Source organism: Trichomycterus rosablanca, chromosome 26, assembly GCF_030014385.1.
Source record: "Trichomycterus rosablanca isolate fTriRos1 chromosome 26, fTriRos1.hap1, whole genome shotgun sequence".
NCBI classification, from domain to species: Eukaryota; Metazoa; Chordata; class Actinopteri; order Siluriformes; family Trichomycteridae; genus Trichomycterus; species Trichomycterus rosablanca.
In genome coordinates, this window is record NC_086013.1 from 14,689,601 (window position 1) to 14,716,491 (window position 26,891).

The window sequence follows — 26,891 nt, forward strand, 5'->3', positions numbered from 1 at the left end:
CTGAGCTATAACTGACACTGAAGTGCAAAGCAACAGCAGAACCAATACAAGCCATTCGAATAGTGAGATGTGAAAAGAATCAGCAGTCTTAATTGCTTTTTTTAAATTGCTGCTACTGTAATGGTTTTTAAGTGCTTCACATCAGTGACACTGCCTCTAATTTCCTTTAATATTGGTGTACATGCTGCAGTCTGTAGCCATATATACACTCAATCCCCCACCCATCCTCTCCTCTATGGTAAGGTCAACATAAGGACCACTCCCCTCGTGGTGGGTCCAGAAGTTAACATGCGATTGTTCGACCTGCTGCCTTTCCCATCTTCACAGACGAGAGAAAGAGTTAGAGAGAGAGAGAGGAAACAGGAAAGGGAACTTTACCTCCCTGTGTTGGACTCTACAGAGAGACTAAGGACTAGTTGAAGTGCTACACTGGAGCAGGAGGGATGTGTATGCAGGAGTGTTACTGATTCTTCTCCCCGAGTCTCTGAGCTCTGAAACTGTGCATGTGGACGTCCTGCTTGTGGCTGCCCCTCGGCCAGGCAAATATGCCAAACCTGCCCTCATCAGTTCTTCTTTATCTACTCAGCTGCCTGCTCACAGGTCAGTGTAAACATCTGTTAACCCCTGTTTAAGCTTCATCCAGCTGATCAGATAGGAGATGATTTGTCTGATTTTTGTGACTCGTAGAATTGCTGCTACTGCTTATGGCTTGTGAAGGATTGGATTATATAGAAATATGACATCGATACATGGTCTGATATGATGATTATTATGAGGTATCAGTTTTACAGCTTTATTGTTACAAAGAAGAAACTGATTGGTGGTTCAATTATTAGTAAATGTGCATTTATTAATTATGCTAGTATTAACTGGGTGGATATTGGTTATTGTTTAGACAGAGACAGATAATATTACATAATATCATGGTTGTGATTTATAGTCACATTACGGCAATTAGCAGATACATTAGTACTACATTAGTAAATCAACTTTTGTACCAGTTTTTAGGTCCTTGTTCCTTGTTGAGTGTTGGATATAAAGCTTTTCATAATACAGTTTTAATATTTATTTATAATTAATCCACCTAGTTGAGTGTCTGTTTATCTTGTACTTGTGCTTTTTGTCTTGTGATTTTTTAAGTCACTGTTTTTGTGTATTTTTATCTGTATTTATTGGCAATATGTCTGTATTAATATTGTGATATATTTACATCAGGATACAATTTTTTATTCTGGTGGGTATCATCAGAATTCAGTGATTGTAAAAATGTAATGTCACTTTTTGTTCATTTATAATAATAATAATAATGATAATAATAATAATTATTATTATTATTGTTGTTATTATAATAATTATTTTTTTCCTTGTTAAATGTTGGGATATTTTCTCATAAGTAATAAAGGTCCACGACCACATTTAATTATAATTATAATTATAATTATAATTATAATTTTAGTACGATTTAGTATGATAATAAAAGCATGACAATAAAATTGCTATTTTACCTATCTATTGTACTTATTTACCACTGTGTCTTGTAAATCTAACTACACTGGTAATAAATGTCTGCTTTTAAAAGAATGTATAATTGGTTAAGATTAAGAGAAGCATTAACACATTTTGCATCTTTTTTAAGCATGTAAACTTGGTGTTAATAAGAACTACATGCAGTTTAAACTTAAATACAGTTTAAATTCACTAACTGAATAATGTGATGCACAATGGTTAACAATAACACGGCAGACCAAATCAGCAAACAGGGTTACACTGAACACGTTTGTACTCAGGAGCCTCTGTATGCTTCAAATTTAAATTTTTAAAGAGGGTTACAGGATTCTGCATTGTATAGCATCTATGGAAAAAGACAAGTTTTATTGATGTGTCTAATAATGTCCCAGTAACAAACAGGCCAGGTCAAACTGGAGTACTGCGCACATCTGGAATCGATTGATCCACACGTCTACGCTTAAACACATGAGGAACATAAACGTTTTTGCTTTTTTTTGCCAGATTAATCAGATACAGATCTTTACTATATCAGTCTCATCTGGGTGATGTGATATTAACATTAATAAAACACAATTTATTTGTTAAACGTATGGCAGATTTTCCGTCATCCAGAACTCATCCCAGCTGGCTAGATTAGCTGAAATGTATCTAAAATATCATTTTGAGTAAATAAAAACAGATTGTGGTCAGCGCGAGTCTTGGGATCCGTGTTAAACTTCATCTCTGGTCACTGTCTGTTAGGAATTTTCCTCCCACCTCCTATAAACCGTTCTGTAGGTGGATTGCTTATCTAAATGACCCCTAAGTGTGAGAGATTGATGCCCTGCGACAGATTGCTACCCGGTCAAAGGTGTACTCCTGCTTTTTTGTGGGTTAAAGATTTTTGGGTTTCTGGACTTGATCAGATTGAAGTTGTTACTAATGATAAATGAATATCAGGATTTTCTTAAGAGCTGAAAAGGTTTAATGTGAGAAAGTATTTAACAGTTGAATAGTTTAATGTTGATAAAACTTAAATTCCATCCTTCTGACCCAGGAATGCGAGTTATTTAGCAAAATCAGCACACAATGTTTGTTTTTTGTTTGTTTAAATGGGCAAGCAGACAGACACATTAATGTTTTATGTTCTGTCCACTATTTTTGGTATAATAGAGATAAATTACCATTAGACTAAAAGGCAAATTCACAATACAGTTAAATTAGCCTCTAATCACTGAACACACAGCTGTGTTTATTCTGAAAGCTTGTAAGTTCAATTCCCATGACGGCCTGTGCCACTGTTTCTGCTACTCCATTTTTCACTGACTGCGTCACTAAATTTAGATCGGATTCTGTCCTACATGTAAAGTTAAACATCTGCCAAAGGGAAACATGCCCAAGCTACTCAAAACATTGCTAAATTAACCAGATTCACCTCTGTATTCCCAAAACCTCGGGTGACACAGCAGTGGAATCACATCAGCCTGGTCGGGCACTTAACAAACACAGTTGGACATATCTGAGTGAAGGAAAAGCAGTTTGTGGACCCCCCCCCCCCATTCCTTGTGACTTTCAGGTGAAGGCACAGGCATGAGTAGCATGTAGCTTGATCATCTCTCTGTGAGAATCCACCACTGTACAGTGTAAAGAGGCATTCAGTGGCTTCACGTGTGTCGCGGAGGAGTGTGCTAGCCTGCCCTTCCCGAGAAACAAGCCAGCTGAACAAGCAGCAAGAGTTGTAGTACGAAGAAGGAATTAGATACATCAAAAATGCAGCCAGTAGGGTTGGAAATGCATTACAAAATATAGCCAGTGAGTTTGGGCCTTGTCCAAAATAATATAAAGCTGAAGATTACAGACCGTAAGTTTGTAAGACATACGATGGTGTAACACACTGCTAGTTTCTACTTTACTGAGCTGTATTTTAGTAAGGTTACAGAGACGAGACACGCCGCCGCCACCCTTCATATATACAGCAGGACGGTATGGTATCACCACTGCTGGTCTGATAAAAACACAAACAGCCTTGTGTTATTCCCCTCTCCGAACACCCACCAACCATTCAAGCAACCATAATATCAACATTACTGCTAAACCAAAGATAAAAAAGCCATTTTTCATTCTGACAACATATTTTGGATTTCTTTGGAGGTTTGGGTTAGAACATGAAACCATTGCACATGTAAACACACTTTACACAGCCAAAAATTACATACTGAGACCAGTATGGTCAGAAATGCCAAGATTTTTATTACAAAATATAGCCACTGAGCTGACGCATGACCACAAGCTTGTCGGACATCCCATTTCAACACTATAGGCATTACATTGGAGTTGCCCAATGCTCAGGTGGTTTAACAGGGTGGGAGAGTCAGGTGGCAGTTCTCCTCTCTACTGCTGTGATATGCTACTGCTGCAACTGGCTGAGATGCCAGTGTGAGCGGTTGGGAGATTCATCCCTGCACAACAAAACACTGTGTGAGGCCTCGCCGCTGGCTGGTGAATGTGATGGTGCAAGCGGCAGAGGATTGCAATACACAACAGGGAACTGGAAACGACCACACTGGCATTAAACAAGATTTTCAAGTGTGTCTATATAATTGAATTTATACATCTTTAAGCGATGAATGTGGATGAAACATCTTTCAGTATGTATGTGGAAGAAACACATGAGGTCAATAAGTATAGTTCCAGGTATATTTGACCATTTAGGGTAGCTTAGCTGTGGATTTTAGCTTCACTGTGGATTTGAGCTTAGCTGTGGATTTTAATTTAGCTGTGGATTATTTTAGCTTGACTGTGGATTTAAGCCTGACTGTGGATTTTAGCCTGGCTGTGGATTTTAGCCTGGCTGTGGATTTTAGCTTCACTGTGGATTTGAGGTTAGCTGTGGATTTTAGCTTCACTGTGGATTTGAGCTTAGCTGTGGATTTTAATTTAGCTGTGGATTATTTTAGCTTGACTGTGGATTTAAGCCTGACTGTGGATTTTAGCCTGGCTGTGGATTTTAGCCTGGCTGTGGATTTTAACTTAGCTGTGGATTTTAGCCTAACAATATATACTTTTTTCTGACGTTTATTTTGACATGTTGATGTTTGATGGTAGTTGTTTTGAGGACCTCAGCATTGTCCCATATGAAATGAAATAAATGAAAGGCAATATGTTTTAAATAACAGGTTAAGGTTAAGGTTACTGAACGTTCAGTTGTAAATTAAAAATGAACCTGTAGAGATCATGTACTATATTGTATTTGGAAAGATATGTTATGTTATTGTGGCAGAAACACATGAATTATAAAACATGAAGGGGTGTCCCAATACTTTAGGGATGAAGGGGTGTCCATATAGTTTATATTGATGAACATCTTCAGGTTTTTGAGTGGAACTGTTTCCATTTCCGAAACTGTCCATCCATCATCAGTGCATCTTATAATAAATGCACATCCTTTCTAACTCACTCATTATCTCAGATCCAGTTGTAGCTACAGATTCTGTGCAGCCTCTTGTGGAGAGCTAATCACAAAAACTCAAACATCTCTTTTGAGACAGCTTGAGCATCTGTGAGTAACATTTGCAGAAGTGGGGTTAAAGCTCTGAGGAAGTATGGAAGGCTTGAGGGACTATTAGGAGCCAGACAGACTCCCTAATTATGTATCGTCCACTGATGGTTATGGATCTATTGTTCACTAGACATAAAATAGACAATACGGGAACATAATGTCACATCCACAATGACTGATACTTTCCTAAAATGCACTTCTGCCCATCTTAGGTGTGTGTGTATGTGTGTGTGTATCAGAGGTCAATCCCAAGTTGAAACTCCACACCCCTGTGTATAAATCCTTTGCTCGGCACTATTCTGCCACAACAATAGCAGGGCGAGGTTTCCCTCTGTGCACTGGTCACTTTCCAAAACTATTTGCAGCCTGTGCAAACTTATTAAAGGAACAATAAAGCAGATTTTGACATTTAGCTGCAAATCACAAGCTACTGGCTTGTTGTTGGTCACATGCCTTTCTGGGTATCAGAAAGGAAGTTAAGACTTATCATGTTGTCCTTGTATGAGTTTATGGAAGGTTTACACCCATGCTGAATTGGCTCGGCTAATTTTGGGACCTGGTATTAAGTCTTTGTAAACATTTATAAAGAATATGAAATTCATGGATGTATTTTGATTTGAATAATTAGAACACGCTTCATTTCTGGATCAAACAAATTTGGTACTGCAGCAAATTCTATAATGTTATTTTATTTTTTGGATTGTAGCTGCATTATAGAGTACATAGAACAGTCTTCTTTTGGCCAAGGTCAGAAGAAAAGCCCTTTAATCTTAGTCAATTAGGAATTATTAGGATGTCATGTTTGTACACACTTTGGTTACATTCATGACAGGAACGGTAGTTACTGCTTACACAAGATTAATCAGTTCATGTTCATCAGTTCACGGAAAGAACATGCAAACTCCACACAGAAAGCATCCAGACCCATAACCTTCTTGCTGTGAGGCGACCCACTGTACCCACTAAGCCATTGTGCCGCCCATTAGGAATTAAAAGGACATGCCACAAAGGTACATGTAAAGGACAAGGGGTGGTGGAGTGGGAGCTGGTTGGTCCGAAGCCCAGCAATAATGGATTGGAACCCTGTCCAGGGTATTCTTGCCATGCGTCCAGTGTCCCTGTACACAAAGTGAGGTTAATAAAGACAGGAACAGGTGGCTTGCATAAAGCCCTGATCTTAACGCTAAAGAACACCCTAGGAAGAAATCGGAACATTGCGATTGCTAGCCAAACCTTTTTGTCCACCATCAGTGCTTGACCTCACAGATGCTTGTATCTAATGGGCACGAATTCCTACAGACACACCAGAACAGAGTAGACTGTGACACTGCAAAGTTGGGGCTAACACTACACGTATGCCAACTGTGCAGGGGCTACCTTTAAATGCTCCAGTTGTCCACCTGTCCAGACACATGTAACTGTGGACCGACTACTGTACTTCTACACACAAGTGATGTGAGTTTGTGTGTATAAGTGAATTTTGTCATTGTGTTTAGTGTTTTTGGGTGGCACCGTACCCACAGCAATCCTAAAAGGATAAAGTGGTTGTTAAGTGTAGCCATCATCATGAGCTCCAGCCTCACATGTCATGTAACAGTCAAAAAATGAACCAAATGAATCAGAACCAGATGTGTTCTCCAGTGCATATCCTCTTGCATGATGATGTTCCTATATTCCAGGATGAAATACAATAAGTCATATTGTGCCATACTCAAGGCGTGGGGTTTTCATTAACTATCCGTGTCAACACTAATGTTTTCACTGGGTGTTCCTCCTGCCCAACAACATCAAAACAGAAATGAATGCCGAATGGAATTATGAAGTCTGATATCAGGAGAATGTGTTTCCTATGTGACCACTGGGATCTGGACTAGGTGGAGAAAGTTTGCTTTTAATAGACACTTTGTTAAATACTCCCTAATTAGTGTTTTTGTTTTGCACAGCGTTGGCTGGTCACATTTCCTTTGGCTCAAAACACAGTGCATGAATTATGACAGATAGCACTGGGAGTTGGTTTCAAGCCCAGGGAAGGAGCTGGCATCTCAAAAGCTCTTGCATAACTGCAAATAATCGCTGGTGTGTCCTGAACTGCTCCGTTTTGTATTACTAATAGATGTGGGTGTGTGTGTGTGTGTGTGTGTGCTCACTTCATTTTCCTTGTCAGAATCAGAATCTTTATTATTTGCCAAGTACCAAATGTACAAAGAATTTCTCTTGGTGCAGGTGTCAACATATATACATCTAATTAAATAATAGAAAAAGAAACACTCTATATAAACATAGAATAAACATAAACAATACTATAAACAATACTATAGACAATACAGCAGCGACAAAAACAGTACAGTAGTCAGACAAAGTGTGCAATGAAGTTGTACAGTGCACTGACAGACTTCAAGTAAAAAAAAAATAGATAGGTAGTAAATAAGGTGCATATGTACATTGACTGTATAAGGGGAAATGTGGGAGGCACGTGTGATGTGCACCATGTATGATAAGATCCAGGTTTATTCTGTTAAAGAAAGATGTCTTGGTCATTGTAGATCTTATTTCAATCAAAAACACTAAATGCAAAGCTGAAAATGTCCTGGACAGGGCAGCCAGCCTATCACAGGGCATAAAAAGCGACCTCACTCACTCGGACCTATGGGAAGATCTACAGTAGATTAGCCATTTTAAACATTTTAAAGCCAGGACCTCATGAGCCTGTCGTTATGTGGCACCCCCTCTCCCAGCACCAGTTTTACCACCACGCTGCCCTGACTGCCTTTTAATCACATAAAAAATGTTTTTGTTTTTTTGGTGGTTCTTGGGTAAAGTCTGGGCATTTTTATCTCATCTTAATGTAAAAGAGTTCCATATGTCCATGAATAGATGCTAACCCTGGTAATCAGGGGTCAGAAAAGTTACCAGCTGTAGTCAATCATAATCATTCACGAGGAATTCGGAGGCCCTGAGTGAAATAACACTAGACCTTCTCACAGCATCAAATTACACATCCAAGTCATGTATGTATGTTTGTGTTAAGAAATTCACAATAAATTATGAAAGAACTCAGAAAAAGGACAGCTGCTTAACTCAGACTTGTGAAAAACATTGATGTTGGATTACAAGTGTTGCTTATTGATTTATAAATAGTTCAGTTCTTTTGCTGAAAAGAATGATTCTTAAAACTCACCAATGCTGAATTCTCTCGAGTTGAACTTAATGGTTCTCAGGCATTAAGCTTAGTCTTGTGTCCTTATCCAGTGTTGGTTGGATCTTTTATGCTGTGTCCACAGTTTATGGAATCTCAACTTCGGTTCTGAATTTTCTGCTCGACATTGGTGTAGAATTTGATGACTGTTAGATCATGTAGAGACGTACGTGAGCAAACGTTACAGCATGAAGCTTTCGCCGCCCCGCACAGAGTGTGTGTTCAAACGTTGTGTTCGTTTCTACCTGACCTTGACATTATCAGAACATGGTAACTGAGGGAGATAACTGGACACCAGTCAGCAGCTAAAGTCTGAATATTTAGTTTAGTTGGAGCTTAAAAACTGCCCAAAATTAGAGCCCAAAATGTCCCTAATAGGTGGACCCACATTAATACAGATTTAAACAGATTCAAACTGACCGTATTAAAATCAAACTGTCATATTAAATTCTGGCTTTTATAAGAATGTACTGACATTTAAACACCTTATCAGCTGCCAGACCACCGTCTTAAAAAATGCTCAGGTTTTCTTGTGATTAATTGAGTCGTAAAGTTTGTTTATCATCCACTGAGTGCTTCCTGTCTGTGAAGGACTGTACACAAATATTGTGTGTCTTATCTTTATTTGTTGTGACCCAGTGTTTATATTAGGGACATGATTTGTGTTTAGAAATAAAAGGTGGGAATACAATATATACTCCAAGATGGACTAGCAGATCTAGTAGATCTACACTATATGGCCAAAAGTATATAGACATCGCTCCTAATTATTGACCTCAGGGGCTTCAGTAACACAATTTGCTAACATGTATAAAATCATTTATATAAAATAAATGTTTTGCTTTTAACTTGATGATATTGGTGTGAAGAAACCTCCCAGAACCACACAAAGTCCGTACTTTTGGGATGAATTGGGGTATCCATTGTGAGCCAAGTCTTCTTGTACAATATCAGTATGTGACTTTACAAATAAACCTGCTCTCCTTTAGTGAGACTTTGTATTTGAGCTAATGAAGCTAATGCATTTGTAATGTAGTTATCTTTGCTACTGGTAGCTTTGTTTACTGTGTTTTGATCTGCAGAGCTAGCAGAGTTTCTTAACCACTGTGCCATAGACCACAAGTGGAGCAAGGAATGATACTTAGTGGTCCCCGGACCTACATTTAGGAAAAGACAGTTGGCCTTACCGGGCCAGGGACCACACCTTACGTCACATAAAAAGTAATATATACATATACAGTGTATCACAAAAGTGAGTACACCCCTCACATTTCTGCAAATATTTTATTATATCTTTTCATGGGACAACACTATAGACATGAAACTTCGATATAACTTAGAGTAGTCAGTGTACAACTTGTATAGCAGTGTAGATTTACTGTCTTCTGAAAATAACTCAACACACAGCCATTAATGTCTAAATGGCTGGCAACATAAGTGAGTACACCCCACAGTGAACATGTCCAAATTGTGCCCAAAGTGTCAATATTTTGTGTGACCACCATTATTATCCAGCACTGCCTTAACCCTCCTGGGCATGGAATTCACCAGAGCTGCACAGGTTGCTACTGGAATCCTCTTCCACTCCTCCATGATGACATCACAGAGCTGGTGGATGTTAGACACCTTGAACTCCTCCACCTTCCACTTGAGGATGCGCCACAGGTGCTCAATTGGGTTTAGTCCATCACCTTTACCTTCAGCTTCCTCAGCAAGGCAGTTGTCATCTTGGAGGTTGTGTTTGGGGTCGTTATCCTGTTGGAAAACTGCCATGAGGCCCAGTTTTCGAAGGGAGGGGATCATGCTCTGTTTCAGAATGTCACAGTACATGTTGGAATTCATGTTTCCCTCAATGAACCGCAGCTCCCCAGTGCCAGCAACACTCATGCAGCCCAAGACCATGATGCTACCACCACCATGCTTGACTGTAGGCAAGATACAGCTGTCTTGGTACTTCTCACCAGGGCGCCGCCACACATGCTGGACACCATCTGAGCCAAACAAGTTTATCTTGGTCTCGTCAGACCACAGGGCATTCCAGTAATCCATGTTCTTGGACTGCTTGTCTTCAGCAAACTGTTTGCTGGCTTTCTTGTGCGTCAGCTTCCTTCTGGGATGACGACCATGCAGACCGAGTTGATGCAGTGTGCGGCGTATGGTCTGAGCACTGACAGGCTGACCTCCCACGTCTTCAACCTCTGCAGCAATGCTGGCAGCACTCATGTGTCTATTTTTTAAAGCCAACCTCTGGATATGACGCCGAACACGTGGACTCAACTTCTTTGGTCGACCCTGGCGAAGCCTGTTCCGAGTGGAACCTGTCCTGGAAAACCGCTGTATGACCTTGGCCACCATGCTGTAGCTCAGTTTCAGGGTGTTAGCAATCTTCTTATAGCCCAGGCCATCTTTGTGGAGAGCAACAATTCTATTTCTCACATCCTCAGAGAGTTCTTTGCCATGAGGTGCCATGTTGAATATCCAGTGGCCAGTATGAGAGAATTGTACCCAAAACACCAAATTTAACAGCCCTGCTTCCCATTTACACCTGGGACCTTGACACATGACACCAGGGAGGGACAACGACACATTTGGGCACAATTTGGACATGTTCACTGTGGGGTGTACTCACTTATGTTGCCAGCTATTTAGACATTAATGGCTGTGTGTTGAGTTATTTTCAGAAGACAGTAAATCTACACTGCTATACACGCTGTACACTGACTACTCTAAGTTATATCCAAGTTTCATGTCTATAGTGTTGTCCCATGAAAAGATATAATTAAATATTTGCAGAAATGTGAGGGGTGTACTCACTTTTGTGATACACTGTATAACTGATTGTGCCCAGGTGGCGCAGCGGGATATTCTGCTAACACACAAGAGCCAAGATTCTGAACTCCTCGGTTCGAAACTCGCTGTTGCTACTGGTCAGCTGGGAGCCATCTATTGGGCATAATTGGCAGTGCCTGCAGCAGACACGATTCTGCTAGGGGGGGGATGACCGGACTATGTGGGTGGGGTCCTCAAACGCTGTGTAAGGACCCTGGTTGGCAGATAGAGAGGCGCCTGTGCAGAGTGCATAGGTGAAAAAAGGGTTTCGCTAAGGGCTGCGCGGGTCAGAGGAGGTGTGAGCAGCAATATACTCTCCTCGACTGCAATCAGGGATCCTAAATTATCTAAAAAAAAAAACATACAGTTGTATTATTGTGTTTATGTTTAATAAAGCCTTCCTACTCATGTTTCTTTTTATTTCGAATGTAATTTAATCCTATCGTTCTGACCATATTTCTTATTATAAAGCAGATATCCCCCGTCATTACATGTGTGCATGTGTTCTGCAGGCTGTGCTCTGGATATCTCAGACTTGACCCTAATAAACCCGGATCCTGTCGTCTCCTCGGCTGACGCGTCTCTGCTGTGCGTGAGCGGTGACTGGACGTCCTCCGGTCCGACCTCCTCGCTCCGTCTGGGCCGGGAGTTCCCAGTGCCTCAACAAGAACTGCCCGGTACCACAGCGGATATAACCCACCGCTCTGCCACCAAAGTCTCCTGGAAGAATCGTGTAGATATATTCGGGGCTTTCTTTTGCCAGGCCAAGGATGGTGGCAAGGTGTACACTTACAAAATCCTGAATGAAGGTGATTATGCTTGGTAACCTTTGCTATGATACATTCTAGTACTGAATGTGGACGTGGTCAGGCCCTTATCAGTGATGACTGGCTTTCATTAACCAGAACCTTGCCGCATTTCACATGGTTTTCCCACGTTTGCTTGTTTTTTCTCTGGGTCCTTAGACTTCTTTGAACTTTCTAAACACATGCGAAGATGGATTGGCTTCTCTGTGTTGTCTCTAGCTCACTATTTCTGGGTGACTTCAGTTTTAGGTTTCAAAGCAACCCTGACCTTTATCACCAGTACATTTATTCTGATGAATATTATGCTTTATGGTGTTTAACACACACTGTGTTCTGTTGTACATCTAGACCATACATTGACAGTCTATCTGAAAATGTCCACTGGTTTGATAGCCATGTTCTTAATTTCTTCTGATTTTCTGCAGTAAAATGTTTCAAACCTTCCATAATTAGGCAATGATTACAACAAACTGCTTTGCTACAATTACTTAAAGAAAAATCCACTTGGTTCAGAGTTCATCAACTTCTCTTACACAAGATGAAGCATTTCGGGGGGATGTTTAATAAAACAGGAATGCGCTGAGAGGGGTAAAAAGGAAAAATAATGGAAAAATAAATAAGCCATTTCTAAAGCCATTACAAGACCCTGTGCTCTCTGAACTAGTTTGTATCCAGGATCATGTTTTCATATTGCTTAATTTAGTGTGCCTGTTAATTCTGTGTTGTTTTGAGCTCCCTGTGGCACCCAGGGGAAGACCAGGGGGTAATTTATACAAGTTCATGACAATAGCATTTGTTTTTGAAGTCCAGAAAAGTGTACAGAGAGCAGTTCTAGCGCTGGATAATTGAAGACATACGGTATTTTAGGGAGAATATAATACATCTACAATGTTATTTATAGTATAAAACACATGGAAAAATGCTTAACCAGTACCAGTTGCTTCTTTAGCAAGATGGTCGAGGGCCTGTTTAGGGTGGGTAACTACATTGCGGCCAGTGATTCCAGGGAAACAGGAACCACTGCAACCCTGACCAGGATAAAGCAGTGTTCTCACTCATTTTCTTAGCCACGTATCCAACCAGGGTCATTGGGTTGCTGGAGCCTATCCCAGCTTTACAATGGGCGCAAGGCACACAGTAACACGCTGGACGGGGCGCCAGTCCATTGCACAGCAGACACACACACACACACACACACACACACCCATTCACCTATAGGGCAATTTAGTGTCTCCAATTAACCTGACTGCATGTTTTTGGACTGTGGGAGAAAACCGGAGCTCCCGGAGAAAACCCACGCAGACACGGGGAGAACATGCAAAATCCACACAGAAAGGCCCCGGACTGCCCCGTCTGGGGATCGAACCCAGGACCTTCTTGCTGTGAGGCAACAGTGCTACCCACCGAGCCACATGAAAATGAAAATATTAATATTAAATAGTAAAAGAGAAAACCAGAATGTGGGCAAATTGCTGTTTTTCACAGCATCACATATAACCAAGAACCCATTTATGAAGGTTTTTTAAAACTTTAAAAAGCAATTTATTTATTAAAAATATATTTTTCATATAGATTGCACATAGAGTTATTCCATATGTGTTTTTTTTAGCATCGTTCCTTCCTGAAGCGCTCACGGTGACGGCCAGTGTTGGAGACGATGTCACCATCTCATACACAAGGAGAAAAGTGGCGCAGGAGGACACGGTCATCTACAAGGAGGGTAAGAACCTGGGCTGTGTCCCAAATCTAAACAAATAGGAGAATTAAAATCTTGTTTTTGTATGAAGAAATACACTTCAGTCTACATCTGATATTTAACATTTTACACATATTGTACTTGGATTGGAGTCATACAGTGGTGTAGCAGGAAGTGTTGTTTATTTATAGCTCCAAAAACCTGGGTTCTATACTCATTACTGGTTGCTGTTTTTGTATTTTGTCCTGTTCTTTTGTGTGATTTTCTTTTAACTATTTAGATTTGCTTCCATCTTTCATCTTTTCAAAAACATCCCCTGTGTAGAAGGTGTAGCTTATAAAATAATGAATAAATGTATGTATTATATAGGTGTACATTATAATGAATTTCCTCTTCAGTCCTGAGCTCTTTGTCGTCTATATGTTTAATCATTTTGCCCATTCAACATCAGCTTTTTTTTATGCCTGCATGTTTTTGTGATGCCTGCTGTAATATAATCCTGATTTTCAATGTGCATGACCAGATAGAAACTGTTTTAGTGCACATATTTAATCCCATATTGTTCATTTAACCTTATTTTTTAACTGCTCTAATTTTTGAAACAGCTTTGAAGGATTTTACGAACATCGACTCATCTTTTGAGCACTCAGTGCCCAAGGAGGACATCACAGATTCAATTCCATACCTCATTCACAATGTGAAGGACTCGCACGCTGGAATCTACACCATCCGCTACATCTCAGGAAACTTAAAGAGCTCCGCCATCACCCGCCTTATAGTCAGGAGTAAGTGACACAAACCTCATATAAAATTACACGATTAATTACTTCATTCACCTGGAATTAACACACACTTAAAACTCTGATGTGGAAAAAATAATTGCCCTCATTTCCTGTTGCCTCCTGCTCCCACTGTCACATATCAGCTTTGTTTATACTGTCTATGTCTTCACCTTATTTATAATTTGTGAGCTAATTTAACTATTTAAACACAGACAGACTTCATTTAAGCCAATTTACACTCATTTTGAACCTTACCATGAAGTAAAGCAGTCATCTTTCCATAGGAACACTGAACCACAGTAAGAGCATCTTTCTCCTTTCAGAGGAAATTTGCAAACACATTTTTGTAAATTACAAACATCATACTAATAGTCCAGCATGTGGCAGTGGTGGTATGATTTTATTAGGGTTCTTTTTTTGTGACAGGACCTGGCTGGACAGCTTGTCATATTGACGAAATAAGAAAATCTGCTCAGTATAAGAAAATAAATGATAGAGAATGTAATGTCACGTGTCCGTGAGCTAAAGCTGAGGTGTATTGCAGCAAGTGCAGAGCTGTAAGACTAAAAATGCTTCAAACAATGACTAAGTGGTACTTTAGGTTGGGGCGGCCGGTGGGTAGCACTGTCACCTCACAGCAAGAAGGTCCTGGGTTCGATCCCCAGGTGGGACGGTCCGGGTCTTTTCTGTGTGGAGTTTGCATGTTCTCCCCGTGTCCGTGTGAGTTTCCTCTGGGTGCTCCGGTTTTCTCCCACAGTCCGAAGACATGCAAGTGAGGTGAATTGGAGACATTAAATTGTCCAAGACTGTGTTCGATATAACCTTGTGAACTGATGAATCTTGTGTAATGAGTAACTACCGTTCCTGTTATGAATGTAACCAAAGTGTAAAACATAACTTTAAAATCCTAATAAACTAACAAACAAACTTTAGGTTGTTGTAAATTGTTGTTGTGTACAGGTTGCAGGGCAGGGATGTGGGGTTCTGAGTGCTTGAACACTTGTCCTGACTGTGCTAATGGAGGAATATGTGATGATAAAACTGGAGAGTGCATCTGCCCACCAGGCTTCAAGGGTCCAACTTGTGAAACAGGTAACTTAGTGTTGAATGGCCAATTTAAGATGGGACAAACAGTAATGACTGCATGTAAATGTGCATGTAAAGTGTTAACATATTTCTGTTTGGGTTATATGTTCTGGGTTTTTGTGAGTGTAGTGTGTGGTGAGGGTCGTTTTGGAAGGAGCTGTAAGGAGCGCTGTACAGATGGCCAGTGTCGCTCTTTGGTTTTCTGCCTCAGAGACCCGTACGGTTGCTCATGTGCGTCTGGGTGGAGGGGCCTGAACTGCAGTGAGGGTAAGAACGATGAGCATTTATTTATTTTTTAGTGCTAATAATGACGTGTTAGACTGGTAATGACTTGATTTGATGATTGCAGCGTGTCCTTCTGGATATTACGGGGCTGGATGTAAGCAGATGTGTGTGTGTGGTAATGGAGGGAGGTGTGATCGTTTCAGAGGATGTGTGTGTCCTGGTAGACACGGTGCTCGCTGTGAAAAAGAAGGTATTACTTGTCTGTCTTAAGTTATTTTTTATGCATTTTCCCAATTTTCTTCCCAGCTTTCCCAGTTTAGTCGTATTCAAATACCCAATCACTTTTCACATACTGCTGCAGACCTCCTTTCCTAATGAAAAAAGCTGCCACTATCTCACGCCCCCTCCAGCATGTGTGCAGTAGCTGACCGCTTCTTTTCACCTGCATGAAGCAAGTTCATATGAATATCCCTGTTGCGCACAGAGAGTCACACACAAATCCCCACTATCCCCCGTCCAGCACTTCCACCCTTGGACGAGCCAATCACTATCCGTATAAGCGCCCAGCCTGCCGGTAGCAGAGCTAAGATTCAAGCTTGCGAGCTCAGAATGTCAGCTCTGGTGTTCTAGCATATTTTACTACTGTGTCACCCCATTAATTGTCTAAAGACTACTTGCTAAGTTGGTTAATAAAACAAAAAATTTGCTTTTCTATCGCCAGATAAAGCACCAGAAATCATGAGCAGCCTGAATGATGTAGAGCTGAACTTAGGTGCACCGTTCACCGTGAACTGTTCTGCCCGCGGCCGACCAGCGCCTTTACATGGTGAAATCCTCCTGCTTAAACCCGACAGGACCATCTCATATGTAAGTGATCTTTCTTACTGCAGTGCAGAAATGTAATCTTACATTTCTGCTTAAACCCGACAGGACCATCTCATATGTAAGTGATCTTTCTTACTGCAGTGCAGAAATGTAATCTTAATTTGCATTAATTCATTTGTCAGATGCTTTTATCTAAAACAACATGCTAGTGAACCAAAATACAGTCCAACCACAGAGCTGTTAAAGAAGCTAACGGTGGTGCAAGACCACATTTTATTAGACTGACGATAAGCTAGAGCATAGTGACTAAACGTTTTTTTCTGTTTGTGATGATGATATCGGACCAGGCTGTGGACACAGAGACGATGAATGACCAGAGCACGTCCATATTTAAGGTGGACAAGATCAGACGGGCTGACAGTGGACGCTGGCTCTGTCAAGTGAAGACCACCAGTGTTCAAGTAGAGAAGGACTTTAAAGTCACTGTAAAAGGTGAGACGATGTTTCAAGTTGCAGGTCCACCAGTGTTAGTCCATGGTCAGACTTTAGTTGGCCTTATCAGACTAATCATTTGCTGCCCTTACAGTTAAAACATGAATAAACAATGCTATTCATTTGTATACAAAAATGTGTGTATGGCATGTGATGATTTAGCTATTTTGGAGAATTAACCTTTGCAGACTAGGCTGCATATTTTACAGTAGTCATTGTTCCAAAAAAAATCAGGGCTCTTTATTTAATTGAGGGGAATGTACATATTGATTGTATAAAATTATATAATTGTCTCCCTAGTTTCTAGTGCCCTGCAAACACACATTTATGCACATCATTGAATGCAAATCAGTTTAAAATGTGTCAAAATGCAAACAACATTTATAAGACAAGAAGTTTTGGGTTTTGCCAGGTTTGGGACTCAACTTTTAATACAATTTATTCATCCTGGACTTAAAAAGAGCTAACATTTAAAAGATAACATTAGACTGAAGCTGTGAATATTTCCAGGACTGGACTATGATCAAAAACTGATCTATAAACGCATTTTGATATAGACACATTGTGTATAGACGTTGGCACTCACAGGGATGTTCTTGTTGCAGTTCCTCCAAAACCACAGAACCCTCCTTTGCTGAACAGCAGTGGGCCGTACCATCTGGTGGTGCTGGTCAACAAGGAACCATACATTGGAGATGGACCTGTGACATCAGTAAAGGTGGCTTACAGACCAATCAATTTTTCCACATGGGACACAGTGGAAGGTAAGATTTTCTCCTCAGTGTTATTGAGTTCCTGTCAAAACCAGTCATGTTCACCCAGTTCCACCTGTGAGATATTTCATTTTAAGGGTCAGAGGTTAATTCTGACCACATGGTAAACCTCAAACATATATCTTCATGAATGGAAACAGATTACTTCAGATCACTTAAGAATTTAAACCTGATTATGGATGGACAAAACAATGCAAATCATGTGAAGTTCATGAACAGCGTGGTGTCTGAGGGAATTAATAATTAGATACAGAATGATTTTACACTTTGATCTTGTCCCAAATCTTTTAGTCATGGACGTGAGGTAAAACTGTGTATTTTGCATGTAAATTTTGTCATGGTGGTATAGCTGATAGAGGAGGTCGTGCATAGCAACAGGGGTCCTGGGGACCTGGGTTCGATCCCCACCTTAATTACAGTCTCAGAGCAGTTTTGCATGTTTCCTCTGTTTCTGTAAACTATGCACACACAGTGATCAGAGGTGAGGATGTAATCTTGAGCCCTAGGACCCATGTTGCTGTGTGCTACACACTCCACCAGCTTGGAGCTCTAATACATTTTTGTATTAACTTGTACAGGGCGAAATGTTATGCACAAGATAAACAGACATGTTGGAATATTAACCACAATTATTTCACAATAAGACTTCTGAGACAGTAAGAAGGTGGCAAACTAACTGTATTGTATTGTGTTGTGTTGTGCTTTATTTATCAGTGGTTGGTTCCCATGCAAAGTTGGAGAATCTCTCCCCCATGACAGAGTACATCACGTTTGTGCAGCTGAGTAGGCGTGGACACGGAGGGACTGGCAAACCAGGACCTGAAGCTAGCTTCCACACACAGATGCTTGGTAATACACACACACATACACACATGATATTTGGCATTTTATAGTCCTATTATTGTGCTTCATCATGGTCAGGGCTGTGGTTGTCCAACATAACCTGGAAATTTTGGGTGCAAGGCAGAAACACAACCAAGAAAGTGTGTGGTCCCATCTTTACCACGTTTCCCACATGCTGAAACAGTAAAGCCACACGGTTCTCTCAAGTTCTCTATAATAGTTTTGTATGCTGTACAATAAAGAATCGTCTGCACTGAAATGAAGGCTGTAGCCATGAACTAAACATTGAAAAAAAACAGCTTTATGGGGTGGGGGGAACTTACTGTTATTCTAAAATATTGGAAAATTTAATAACACATAAGATAAAGGCCCAATGGTTAAACCACCTTTTAACTGATGTAACACCAACTCAAAGTGACAGCAAAAATATGTAAAAGTGGAGATACTGAAAAGGAAGTGTTCTATTACAGTGGCAGATTAAAAGAATGGATCAAGTATAAGTGGTGTCCACATTAATGAACATTATAGGTAAACATGTGGGAAGTTTTCTTGAGTGTGAACTCGTATAGTCAAGCTGCTTTTAAAATTACACTTCCATTTTCTCTCTTAAAGACCAGCCTTTCCCTACAGGGGTCAAACTGACCCCGCTGAGCCAGACCTCTCTGGCCCTGTCCTGGGATCCTGCTGGCATCGCTCTGCTCAAAGACGACTGGCACTATGAGGTGGAATGCCAACCAGTGGAGGATGCAAGCACTACATGGAGCTTTTACCTGCCACCAAACTCCACTGGTACCCAGCTGAAACATCTCAAGGCTAGACACAAGTACAAGTGCAGGGTCAGCCTGAGCAGCCGGGCAGTGGGGCAATACTGCCCTACCGTCAGCGCCTGGACTCACAGTGATGGTAAATTAAGCACTCTGTGTTAAATGTTTAATTTAAACCAGTGTGAGCTGTATAGAAATCAGACAAATATAAAATAACCACAATGTCGTACAACCAATTACTGCAATCTGAATTCTTAATATATTCTTAAAACAACATAATCTAATTAGTTACACCACTCATGTCTCTTCATGTTCAGAGCTTCCTCCTACTCCCTCTGATGTATCCATCTCTAACATCACCGATTCCTCGGCCATCATCAGCTGGACCATCACGGAGGGTCACTCCGTTTCCAAGGTGCTCATTCGTTACCAGCAGAGTGAAGAGGCTGAGTACAACCAGCAGGTGGAACTGGGGGTGCAGGAATTTCAAAGAACCATGCAATTCATGTTGAGAGGCCTCAGGGCTGATACTGAATACCTGCTGGAGCTGTGGAGCATCAACAACATTGGAGAGAGTCTGGAGAAAGAGCAGGTTCAGCTGAGGACAATAACACCACAAGAGAGCTCGCGTGAGTCCTACATGCACTGTGCATTCACTGAGACGGGCGTTCTCAGCTCCACTGGACTGTTGTACAGCTATAAAGGCCAACAACACTCCTGGGAAGGCTTTCCACAAGCTTTCAGTGTTTCTATGAAGATTTGTGTCTATTTATGCAATGGAGCATTTGTAAAATCAGGCGCAGATGTTTTGGCTCCCAAACAAAATTATAATTCATCCAGTTTAACAGTGTACAATGGGGTTGGAGTTGGGGTTCTGAATCTTAAGGGTGTTATCAGCCAGCTGGTGTCTACACAGACATGACTAGGGGCAAGACAGGGATACCCTAGACAGGGCACCAGGGCATAGCCATTCCTGGTTAAACCAGACCCACACTGACCAGGATTAAACAACTGAAGAAAATGAAATGAAATTAAATGTTTTATACACCTGTTAGCAGTGGGTGTGGCTAAAATGCCCAAACTCAATAATAAAGAGGTGTGTCCACATATTCTTAGCCTTATGGTATATAAGAATGTGACCATGCTTTGTGTTCTTGTTGTTGTATCTTAGGTCTGTATGGGTTTGGTGCTGATGGAAATATGTTGTTCTATGCCATTCTGGGTTCTGCTGGTATGACCTGCCTCACCATCCTTCTGGCTTTCTGCATCGTGCTGCAGCTTAAAAGAGGCTCATTCCAAAGACGCATGGTAAAAATAATTGATTCATTAAAAAATTACAACAACATTTTACATCATCAGTCACTTGTGTTCCCTCTGGTCAGCGCTTGTCCAATATTTCACATTTTCACATTATTTCTTTTCTCCATTCCACTTTACAAATAAAAAAACAATAAATAATAAATAGACATGCAGAGGGTGGATTAACTGCTATAAATTGCTCCTAGATGAGAATGAATAAATGTTTAAATGTGTGTTGTAATTATGTTTCTCTGATGGTGGTGCATCTCCTCAGAGAGAGGAACCAGTGGTGCAGTTCAGCTCAGGTTCTTTAACCAGACAGAAGAAATCATCATGCTCGACACAGGCTGTGTCATACCCAATGCTGGAGTGGAGCGACATTAAGTTCCAGGATGTGATTGGAGAGGGAAACTTCGGCCAAGTTCTCAAAGCTCGCATCAAGAAAGACGGAATGAGGATGGATGCTGCCATCAAGAGGATGAAAGGTCAGCAAAGTCGTTATAGTTCATTCAACTATATGTACAATTATATGTACATTCTTTACATATAAAACTTGATATTCATTTAAAATCTCTTGGCGCTCTTGGTATGGTAAAAAATCTGATGCATTCTGTGGTTTCCAGGATGCATGAAAGAAAGCCAGTCCCAAAACATTATAGAACCATTATAATTTCACCTCTTATTTATATCCCAGTATATCAAATAAAAGTAATAAATGATCAATTAGTAAGTGAACCTAAAAGGTACAATATTAATGGGAACACACTTCGGTACCATTTTGTTTATTTGAAATTCCAGGGATGCCAATAATTGTGATGCATGTTGTCTGATTCTTCTTTATAAAAGTACTTTCATTTAAGGTTAGATTTCCATCTGAGATTAAGCTTATAAACCAAAAACACATTTATTTTTACTTGTCTTTACCAAAGGCACCGATAATTCTGGGGCTGACTGTAGTAGGTGAACTCCCAGGCGTTTCTGTTGTAGGCATAATAGATTTGTTAAAAATTATTTTGAACTGACTGAGAAAACTCGTGAATTTAACTCACTATCGTTATTTTTTTTTACTCTAAGAATACGCATCTAAAGACGACCACAGAGATTTTGCAGGTGAGCTGGAGGTGCTGTGTAAACTGGGTCATCACCCCAACATCATCAACCTGCTGGGAGCCTGCGAGCATAGAGGTGTGTGTGTGTGTTTGTGACTGTACAGTACAGTACAGAACTGATTAAAGGCCAGTGAGACACTTTTGGGACCATGTAAAAGCAAGACATGCCTTACCTGTAGGATTAAATGCATCATGAAATCAGGAAAAATGATAATGTAAATGTATTTTGTCAGAGATGGAAGAAATGTGTATTTAATGTGCATTAACAATCCAAATATAATCACTTGTAATATCAGTTAGTGATGCCATTCAGGGCTGGGGCAACAATATGAGTTTGGGGAGTTTTGCATATTCTTCATGTCTGCATTAATTTTTTTTGGCTGCTTTAATTTTTCCCTCAACTCCCAAAAACATGCAGCTCAATTCAGTAAAACAGGTCAAAAACAGTTGTTGTTTAGAGCAAGTAGACTGGAATCTACTGTATATGTATTATATATTTTAATAATATCTGTACATGTCTGATTTATGTCTTTCTCAGGTTATCTGTATTTAGCCATCGAATACGCCCCTCACGGCAACCTGCTGGACTTCCTGAGGAAGAGTCGAGTGCTGGAGACAGACCCGGCCTTCGCCATCGCTAACAGTACAGCCTCCACGCTCACCTCTCAGCAACTGCTGCAATTCGCCGCTGACGTGGCTCGAGGCATGGACTACCTGAGCCAGAAACAGGTGAGTAACCAGGACTTCTTGGTCAACATCAATGCCTGACCTCAATTTTGACTTTTGAATGGACATTTCTGGAGGACGTATGTATTACCACAGGGTTGGGGATGGTTTTGATTTTGTTATGTCCAACAAACTCATGGTGATGTACCCACATACGTTTGGCCATATTGTGTGTCTATGGTTAATGTGTAAATGAAATATAGTCACTAAAATTTAGGCATCTTGCAGTTTATCCACAGAGATTTAGCAGCCAGAAACATCCTGGTGGGGGAGAGCTTTGTGGCAAAGATTGCTGATTTTGGTCTCTCACGAGGCCAAGAGGTTTACGTCAAGAAAACCATGGTAAGGTCTGATCACACTAAATCCTGTAAAAGACATTTAGCGTCTTTTATTCAAAAATAACATGATTTTATAATTCCCTGTTGGTGATTATGACTGACTTCTCTGTGCCAATAACAATAGAGCAGATTTTTAACTTTTATGTGTACAGGGTCGATTACCTGTGAGATGGATGGCCATTGAGTCTCTCAACTACAGTGTTTATACAACCCACAGTGACGTGTAAGGTTTTTCCAGAATGTTCTGGGAGAAATTATTAGTAGTTATTTGGTTTATTAATGGTTTGCTGGTCAGGTTATAACCTCTCTCTTCTTGTTTTTCTCTTTTTCAGATGGTCATATGGAGTGCTTCTCTGGGAGGTTGTGAGTTTAGGTACATTTATGCTCTTCTGTTCATCTGTAATGACAGACTATATCGATCCTGTTAAAAGCTCGTATTATTGCAAATAAAGAGGAAACAAAAGTGTTTATATTAGTAGAACGCAACTACACTAAATTAAAGAAATGAGGTTTGTTTACATTTAACTTGATAGAGACCCAACAAATATAGTTGTCAGGCCAAAGATCAGTGTTATTGGTGTTATTTTTATATTAATGTATTGTGATGACTAAAGAAACAAACAATTGGCAGCCTTAGTAACTCAGAATTTTTTTTATAAAATTAAAATCTAATAAATAAAGTGTACTTTATTGTACTTTATACAAAAAAAACTTTTGATGAGTTGCTGATGTGTGTAATGATCTGTAGGTGGGACGCCGTACTGTGGTATGACCTGCGCTGAGCTTTATGAGAAACTCCCTCAGGGTTATCACCTAGAAAAACCACTCAACTGTGACGATGAAGTGTAAGTGTGACTTTATACTTACTAATCATGTAAACAAGTAAAATAATAATAAAATAGATTCATACTTCATATTTGGGACTGTCTTTTCCCCCCGTGTAGCTATGAGCTGATGAAGCAGTGCTGGAGAGAGAAACCGTATGAAAGACCGTCGTTTGCTCAGATTCTGATGTCTCTCACCCGCATGCTGGAGGAGAGAAAGGTAAAAACACACTTGTACAAATATCACTCTCTGAAAATTACACTTCAACTCGAAACATGATTTAAAATGGTGTAGTTGTAGAGTTAAGCAGAACATTGGTACAGCTGGTAGTGTGGGTGTTTCACAGCAATGTGGTTCCCCGGGACTTGGGTTTAAGCCTGGTTGGCTCCTCTGAATTATACCTTGTTTGATTCAGTGTGATGTTTTGGGACCCGGTCCAGGGTGGATTCCTGTGCCTAGTGTTTAAAAGTGGCTTCGGACCCACTGTGACCCGGATAAGCATGAATCTGTTTGTAAAAATGAAATGATGAAGAATAAGTCACTATTAGTCAGTATAAATGAACAGATGGTGCTGGAGCCTGGTCAGCATCCCTGAGTGTAGAAATGTATTGTTACTGCTGCATTATTTAACCTGGAGTGTAAACCACCTCACCACATCTTTCTTTTACAGACGTATGTAAACACCACACTATATGAGAAATTCACCTACGCTGGGATCGACTGCTCTGCAGAGGAGGCCGGGTGATCCAGACAGCGCTGTGCTACACGTCTCTGCTGTTTCCTCTCTGTGCAGCGTTTATGTATCATAAAAGTATTAAAAGTTTATGCAATCCTGTCATCAGGATTCACAGACTAGAACTTTTTGCACACATTGTGTATTCCTGTTGTTGTGAGTATTACCAGTTGTATCCATGTATGCAGTATGTCTACGTCTATGTTTTTATACGTTTGTGTAAATGAAAGGTGGAATGTGATTCTGATTGTGCCGTGTTGGTGTGTTTGTTGAAAATCCTGAGCTGGACGTGCAGCCGCTGTCGTTGGGTTTGGTTGAGAGACTAAGCTCTGGCTGCTGTACATCGCACACTGTGCAAACATGGTGGATATTTTTTAATGACTTTTAAAGGACCAATAAACTTGTTTATTGTGAATCAGTTTTATTTAGTTAGTTAAAGGCTAAATAAATAGATCCATCAGTGAAAAACAAAAGCAGTCTTATATTAAAAAGAATAATGATCAAAAATGAAATCAAAAGAAATGCCAAAACACATTAAGTGTGAAGCACATTGTGCAGCAGTTCATTTATTGCCTAGGTTAGAATTCTTATCATTTTTATGTCTTAATCCATCATATTTAGATAAATACTACCACTGATACTAACGCCACATATGTAGGATATCAGCGCTTTCCAAAGCAGTGTAATGTTTCCACCAACAAGAAACAACCCAATTATTTTTAAATGCATTGTTTTTCACTCTCTGCGTCTATGGGATCAGCTCGGGGCCAGTCCGATTTAAAAAAAGAGATAAATATAATTTATACTTGTATGTATTATTTTTTATAATTATACAGCTTTGCTCAGGCTTGTTAGCTAGTTTAAATGGTTAAAGTTAGCAGGTGGTTTCATTAGAGAAGAGCTGTCCATTATATTATCATCTGCTCCATCCTTGATAGGGTCGTGAAGGGAAACACAGGGTGCAAGGTAAAAATACACTGGACAGTGCTTAACGAACCGCTACGCCACTCAAGCACCCTAGACCTCTCCAGTTCTTAAAATCCATGATATAGCCTTAAGTACGTAGACACAACAACACAATCTTTTTACCCATTTCACTTTCATTTTCTCATTAATATGGAGTCGCCCCTAACAGCTTTACTTCTAGCAGTTTGATGTGCATTCTGATCTTTATTACTGCAATGTATTATTAAGTGTATGATGTTACACTCTGTGAGACAGAATAAAAATAGCTTGTTTATGAGCCGAGAAAGATAAAACATTTTTAAAATACAAAGATAGTATTACAATGAAAATGTTTCAGACTTGTTTCCACTTTTACAGTTAGCTGATATCTACATCCATTATTCTCAACATTGCGAAACAGAAAATAATTTTAACCAGCAGTTATTTCAAACAATTAAATGCTTTTTTTTTTTTTTTACTACATTTGATTTTTGTCTAAGATGTTCACTAACAAGTAGTTAGTACATCTAATACCATAAATGTAGCACATGATTTTTTACATCTGGTAGCATCTTTGCAGCATATTGGTAAACAAAAAGAAGGCTGAATGAGATTTAGGTTCAGGTTTCACAAGCTTTAAAACATCTTTTATACAAATGTAGAAAAGACGGCTATCGTGGTCAGACTGTAGCTCTCAAAGAAGAGACTGAAAGCAATGTCACTACAGGCTAGTTTTGTTTAGGCCAGACTGGTTGAGTTACAGAGATCCATGGCATCTTTAGTCACTGTTCACTGGTAAAAAACTCCTTGTTTAGACCGGGGCTTTCCATCTCAGCATTCCAAAAAATGGTCTTCAGCCTACCTTCAGATCAGCAAACTAAACCAACCGGTCAGGGTGTCGCTCTAAACAGCTCAGCCTCGGCCACATCCCTCTGCGCCAGGATCACGAATATTTCGTAGACCCGGAAGACAGCGAACGCAGTAGCCACCAGGCATGCGGCTCCCAGGATGTACCACCAGTTGAAAAAGTCGAAGGAAACTCCCTTGGCGATGCAGTACAGACTGAAGCACACCAAAGCCACCACGGAGAGGATTTGGACACACAGGGGTGGCCCGGACGATGGCTCCTTTTCCCCCATCTCTGAGTTATTGAGACCTGCAGACTGGACAAATTGACCTCACTGCAGACACCCAACACACCCGGCAAAGATCTTCATTCTGTCGGGTTGTTTTGAAGATTTAAATGAAATGTTGACCCACAGTGGAAAGCTAAACTTTATATACAGATAATCTTACAGATTAAGTGTGGTGAAATCTCACCGTATGTAAATCTGAGCTGTAATCTCAATCTGAAGTTACAGAGCTAAACTACTCTAGTATGGATTACACCTCGATCGAGCTTTTAAGAGAAACACACGCTGGTGTTAGCACAATCCAAGCAATCAGGGAGAGTGTGTTAGCTTAACAGATTAAAGCAAGGATGGAGATTTTACAGTGTAAGCTAAAAAGACTTGCTTTTTATTTACCTGTAATAAGAACAAGTATTTGACAC

The 26,891-nt window shown here is 40.2% G+C and overlaps 1 protein-coding gene across 1 annotated transcript; it reads left to right on the top strand.

Annotated features, from left to right (window-relative positions):
* The first annotated feature begins 446 nt into the window (after positions 1 to 446).
* tek (TEK tyrosine kinase, endothelial) lies at positions 447 to 24,809 on the top strand. Its single transcript, XM_062988445.1, has 23 exons — positions 447 to 600; positions 11,585 to 11,881; positions 13,488 to 13,598; positions 14,180 to 14,359; positions 15,317 to 15,448; positions 15,572 to 15,709; positions 15,792 to 15,917; positions 16,389 to 16,534; positions 16,840 to 16,984; positions 17,590 to 17,748; positions 18,472 to 18,606; positions 19,213 to 19,503; positions 19,682 to 19,993; positions 20,536 to 20,672; positions 20,938 to 21,148; positions 21,738 to 21,848; positions 22,311 to 22,501; positions 22,727 to 22,840; positions 22,989 to 23,059; positions 23,169 to 23,209; positions 23,585 to 23,681; positions 23,781 to 23,880; positions 24,332 to 24,809. The coding sequence occupies exons 1-23, from the start codon at positions 504 to 506 to the stop codon at positions 24,404 to 24,406; spliced, it is 3,417 nt and encodes a 1,138-aa protein (XP_062844515.1). The 5' UTR covers positions 447 to 503; the 3' UTR covers positions 24,407 to 24,809.
* The last annotated feature ends 2,082 nt before the right edge of the window (positions 24,810 to 26,891 follow it).